The following is a 6,081-nucleotide window of genomic DNA, read 5'->3' as shown; positions in this document are numbered from 1 at the left end:
AGCCTACCAAAAAAACGAGAAACAACTATCAGAATACGACAGGTTTGGTAAATACCCATCTGTGCATATGAGTGGTAATGTAAGAGATTTAAGCTCTGAAAATTACATACGTTTTTAAGCTAAGCAAAAGAGTCTTCGTTTTAACCTGAGATCAGGCTCTATCTTCGTTTCGCTTTGAAAATAACATTCCGTCGGGCATGGCGAAACGAAAAGAGAGCCCAATTTTAGCGGTAGCCGTTAGAGAGAATGTATGAGAGCCGCTCAAATTGGGCCTGATCTCAGGTTATCTTCGTTTAGTCCATTAAACCTCCAGGACCCTGTAGTTGATATCTTTCCCCCGTCTAGATAGTATAGTAGATATGTTTTAGACCGCTTTTTGCGCAGGAATCTCATTAACTTTTGCGCAAGAATACAGAAAGGGAGAAAAGCGAAGACCGGAAATACGTCTGCGCTTCGCAGGCTACAGCAAACGGAGCTTTGAACAATTCAGTGAGAAGTATAGAGGGTCACTTCTAGCCAGTAGCCAATCAGAGAGCAGGGTTTACTACTACGTCACAAAAGTGGACCAATCAGCGTTCGATGTGTAATTGATGACGTCACCTTTTTTTTGTATGCGAGTTACACTCAATGTACCGGTCAGTAGTACACTTCAGTCAGTGCTTGGATACTTCAGGCCAAATGTTACTTGTCAGTCTTAAATGTTGCCATGACTACAAACCTGCGCACTCCTTGTCTCTGTGCTGTGTTCATTTCCGGATCTCCACCCGCTTCTATAAGTCTGTCTGGTATGGAGAGTGATGACTGTGAGGTGCGCTGTATGATCTCATGGGTTCTACTCACAGCCCTTTCCTCTGTCATTGTATCATCTTGGGCGTGCTCACCAACTGGCTGCTGTCGACACAACATGAGTAAAACGAGTTAAACTAATATCTTGATTTTACAGCTTTACTTACACGGACTTCACTAATGGCCAAGAGAAACCAAGGTCCCTTAGGAGGTGCTAATCTGACCGATCGACATTGAAAGTGAAACAGACTAAGACGCCGTATAAAACGGGTCCGCACAAATTTTTGAACGGACAAAAACTTGCACGGATCCGCCTTTCGTTTACACGGGACCCGCGGAACCGCGCAAGTTTCAGCCATTCTAGTGATGAAACTATGCAAATATTTGTATGGACTCGTGAAAAGAGTACTGCAATCTGGAACAGAATTTGGGCGCTTCCGTGTAAACGGTTTGCCAGGTAAGAAATTCGCCCGTTCAAAAATTTGTCCACACCCAAAGCTTCTTCTTCCTCCTTCTTGTGATACACAGTAAGTTTCCTCCTTACATTTAGCCACATCTCAAACATGTTTGGAAAAAAGACACCCCTCACCAGCTGCCGGAGGGTCTTATAGACGCTTCATGGCCTATGATAGCCTGTACACAGACGATGTTTTCTTTTTTTTCGACAAGAGAAAATAGAGGGTCGGTGAACAGGCTAGGCCTATTAAATCTGTTAGAACCGAACAAGAGTAACATACAAAACCGGTCTGGTTCATTTTGTGAAAAAAGGCCAATTACGTGTCTTTATTCGCTATGGATCTTGAGAAATTACTTGTAAATGACAAAATCAAAGCTTTGCGTCAAACAAACATGTCTCCCAAGGATTATATCAAATATTTGAGAAAACAAAAATGAACTTTAAAAAACTGTTAGGCTAACGAGTTTTCAAAAAACCAGAACTGTAATCCCTTTCAATCTTCTTCATGTTTGTCCAACCGTGTTTCCTTTTGTATTTACTCTGTTATTCATATCGTCTTATCATGTTTTGAACAGTTATTTTTATGTTTCATTCAGTTTAGTGACTGTTCCAGCTGTTTGAAGTTAGATGTATTTCTTGATACAGATCCCTCAACATGATCTTTATGGCTACCTGACTGGTACTTGGTATTGCCTCCACTTCACCACTGACCTTCTCCCCAGAGCGGGACTGGTTACTACTTTGACTGCTGGCCGAAGAAGGTCTGGAACTAGTGGTGTATTGTGTCTCACAAAGCTGTCTAAAGTAGGGGACCGGCTCCTGGCTTATTTCGGCCATTCTCTGATGAAAATTGTCGTCATCCAGAAGACCCCTACACGCAAACAGACCGGTATATAATACATATAGGTTACACACAGAATTCTAATCAGCTCTAAGGGGCGGAGTCAATTTACGACGCAAAGGGAATTTAGAGACACACAAAGATATAGTTCCTAGCAGGCTGAAGTTTTGGCCTGAGAAAACAACCCTCATTTCGCGACACCACCGGTGGTTTCCCGCCAAATGACGCCTGAGAAAACAAGCGCAGAAATTCCATAGTGGTGACGTGTCACTACCCAGATCTGGGGAGTGCTTCTGATTGGTTGGAAATTTGCTTCATTCAAGCAGAAGCACTATGCAGATCTGGGTAGCGGCAAGTCATAAGTATGGAATTTCTACGCTAATTTCTCAGACGTCATTTCGCGGGGAAACCAGTGCGGGTGGTGTCGAGAAATATCGGCTGTTTTCTCAGGGTAGCTAAAGTAATAAAGATTGTGATTTATTTAGTTTACCTGAGAATAATCGAGAGAACGTTTTGAATGATTCCCATCTCGGGTCTTGAGCAGGTTACTAAAGCAGACAGTTCCTCCCTTTCTTGATTACCAACAGACCCCTGAGCCAGCACGTAACGTCTGCAAAATGAGAAAAGAGGTCACTTACGTTCTTTCGTTCTACTTGCTTACTTACTTACTTACTTACTTACTTACTTACTTACGAACTTACTAACTCACTTTCTAACAAACAAACTTACTTACTTACACATTTCATCGTGTGCCTACCTTTTGCAACATCACGCGCAGCACGTTTCTTCGCGCGTCTACCGTAACATTGTGCGCAATAAAAAACCTTACTGCGTCTACCTTCTGCAACCATACGCGCAACACATTTTACACGCAACAAATCTAATGGTGTATCTACCTTCTACAGAACACAAAACTCTGTAACAAAGACGGAAAATGTAAGTTACTCTGACGACTCACTGGTCAATAACAAAGTTGTCCACTGACGAAGAAAACTTCCTATTAAACTCCCCAATTGAATGAGTCCTAGCGGTAACTCCCAGATGAAGTAAAAATGTCTCTGGTGGAACTGGTGGGGGTGGTGTTTCTTGGCGAGTAGCGGTGCCTCTTTTCTTCCTTGTTGTCTCCCTGGGTGAACCTACAAAACAGCCATACATAGAAAATATTTCATTGTTACATTCCGTAATATATAAATTTAGCCATTGCAAAGAAATCCACTGGGAGTTGAGCCTGCGATCAGCTAAAAACTAGTAACTTGTCAGCCCAGAACTTCATTAAAAAAACGCGTAGCCTCGATGGGTCGATAGCTGAGCCAGCAATGGGGTTATGTGATACTGGTCAGCAGATACCATGTTTTGAAAGCTGTCAATTGACCACAACATGACTGTGCAATATCAGGTTGCAGGCTTCCACACTAGCTAGAAAATGTGACTTCACATTGGTTACCCTGTGGTGTCGACGGATGGGCGGACGTGCGGCCGAGTGACTTCCAAAATTACTCAGATGGAGAGATAACCCCTTCCGCCTCCCGTATCCCTACCGCCCCCTATTTCCCCGAGCTCCCACCCCCGTCTTCCCCTACTACTGGGGCTTCAGTGTACTTCTTTGGTGTCTAACCTATTGGAGGCAGTGCCTGGTATTTCCGCAAGTCACCCTCTGAATAGGATATTGATCGATTGGGTTGCTTGATGGATTTAAGCTGTGGTCCTGAGCTCGGTCTTTTTAAGTCATTTTCCGTTATGGTGAACGTGTATTGTTTTTCCTCTTTCATGTTTGTCCAGCATATCAACTTGTGGTTGTATTCAGCCATCTCGGTTTCGTCTACAATCTACAAACAAATGTGTAACAACTCTTAGTGCGGTTTTCAAAAACAGTTTAGCTATGAGTGCAAATGTATAAAGAACGAATTAGCAGCTATACCTCACAGACGATATCCATGTCGTAGTGCGATGGGGGACCGCATGAAAAGAATGAAATCTACAAAAACAAAATATTGTAAGGCATAATGTACACTTATCATAAAATAAACAGTGAAACATCATTCTTTTTGTAAGATTGTTATGTTACATCGCACATTTTCCAGGAAAACAAACAGCAAAGAAGGATACATATACAGGGGATTTCACCAACCTTTAGAAGAACAGTTTGTTGTGGTTTCAGAAAACCTTGATCAGGCTCTATCATAACCACCTTTAAAGAAACCAAGAGAGGTTAACACCAATGAACACACACAAAAAAAGATCAGCTAAGAGGACAAAATTACGCTCCACGAAACGCAATGAAATGAGTAATTTGTCACCTTCGTCCTCGCCTTTTTGCTTGAAAAACCCTCCAATGTCTTAAACGGCCCGTCGGATGGTTTCTTTAATATATTGCAGTTTAATTGTGTTGTGCTAGCAGCTAAGTAATCCACACTAAATACCCAGGCAGAAGCGCTATAAATACACACCAGGGCCCAGCTGTTCGAAGGCCGATTAGCGCTTAATCCGGGTTTCTTTTTCTTGTGATCAAAAGCATTTTCTCGGATTATTTTCTCTGTTATTTTTAGAGCCTCCAATCATAAACTTGTTGACAAAAAGAATTAAAAATGAACTGCTTTTTAAGCTTTCAAATCTGATTTCAAATCTTGCACTAACCCTGGGTTATCTTAAGCCAGCTTTGAACAACTCGGCCCAGGACTAAAATCCCGGGGATAGGATTGTGATGGGCTAATATGCCATCAAACGCCGAGAAAATACTAGACTACAATGCGGGCATTTTGGGGGGCGAGCTAAAGCTGCTTGTCTAAGTTCGTAATGTCGAGACTGCCTTTGATTTTTTTCTTTGATTTTGTCACCGAGGAAGACAGATTGGAGTACAAATATCAACTCAAGGGTTATGCCTGAGGGTAAAGAAGGAGGCACTTCCAACTCCTTGACTTTATTAGAATTCAGCATCGCGGTTAAAAAACACTAGCGTAGCCAAAGAGAAAGGCCGATTAGCGCTAATCCGGGATTAAAATTTTGTTCCACTATTTTGTATTTACGCCTCGGTACATTGCTTAGAGTAACATTTTGGGATCAATTTAGGTTTCAGGGAAACTGCCCACCTACCCCTCCCCTAAGCCATCATTTTCCCCTAATGTTAGCTTAGGGGAGAGGTAGGTGGGCACAACCTACATTGATCCACATTTTGTATTATTATTACTGTATCTCAGAGTAAAGGGTCGGTCAATAGTATTTTGTAAGCTTGAGTTACACTTTCTCACACAAGAAAACCGTTCTTAAAATTTGGCTTAATCGTGGGTTAAACTTAACGATCGTTTGAGGAACCGGGCCCAGCAGTACAGGCTATGAAAATACTTTTAAATATGACTGATGCTTTCGGCTCAAAAAGAATGGGTTGCCTGTGTATAATTTCACTTGTACCTGTTCCAATGCTGATCCTTCTAACAGCCATCTGAAGGAAATGATGTGATCCTTTGATGAGTTAGTGAGAAAAAATATACGATGCGAAACTGCATACAAAGGAACGTCACCAAACGAAATGCATTCCACTGACAGGTAAGATAGCTGAAAAAAAAATTCAATGCTATTACTTGCGGTTACACTGCACCGGTTCCCTGCAGGATTAGGCCTTTTAGCTTAGGACAATAAGGCTAATGTTCACACAAGATAGATATATATAGTTTATTAATAATCCCGCTTTAGCCAAAGTTGAATTGAGCGATTATTTACAATTGATTTTTATTTATTATATCTGTTTTTATTAATCACTTTAAAATACCACTCTGAAGCTAATTTATACAATACTGTTGCAACGGGTAAAGGGCCTTAAAGACTGTAACGGAGACACAAACCTGTTTGGGAACCTGCACGACCTGTTTGTCCGGTACTTTGGTACAACCCATGTCACGCACAGGTAGCGTGTCTCCCATGATCCTCTGGTCGTACCCCACACCAGTGAACGTAACCAGGACTGTTTCACCACCCACAATACGTACTGGAATATCCACCTGAA

The 6,081-nt window shown here is 41.9% G+C and overlaps 1 protein-coding gene across 1 annotated transcript in view; it reads right to left on the bottom strand.

The window, feature by feature from the left end:
* LOC140925309 (cilia- and flagella-associated protein 65-like) overlaps positions 1-6,081 on the bottom strand; it is a 34,612-nt gene that overhangs the window by 453 nt on the left and 28,078 nt on the right. Inside the window, exons 41-50 of the mRNA XM_073375313.1 lie at positions 5,921-6,076; positions 5,490-5,633; positions 4,213-4,272; positions 4,003-4,059; positions 3,700-3,910; positions 3,043-3,220; positions 2,575-2,694; positions 1,916-2,114; positions 719-891; positions 1-3 (exon numbers count right to left, since the gene is read on the bottom strand). The exon at positions 1-3 is cut by the window's left edge and continues 453 nt beyond it. Of these exons, the coding sequence (XP_073231414.1) occupies positions 1-3; positions 719-891; positions 1,916-2,114; positions 2,575-2,694; positions 3,043-3,220; positions 3,700-3,910; positions 4,003-4,059; positions 4,213-4,272; positions 5,490-5,633; positions 5,921-6,076 (1,301 nt within the window). The remainder of the gene's footprint in view (positions 4-718; positions 892-1,915; positions 2,115-2,574; positions 2,695-3,042; positions 3,221-3,699; positions 3,911-4,002; positions 4,060-4,212; positions 4,273-5,489; positions 5,634-5,920; positions 6,077-6,081) is intronic.

The sequence above is a fragment of the Porites lutea genome, chromosome 14 (assembly GCF_958299795.1).
Source record: "Porites lutea chromosome 14, jaPorLute2.1, whole genome shotgun sequence".
Lineage (NCBI taxonomy): Eukaryota > Metazoa > Cnidaria > Anthozoa > Scleractinia > Poritidae > Porites > Porites lutea.
Note: the sequence above shows the minus strand (reverse complement) of the source record. Positions and strands in the feature narration are given on the sequence as shown.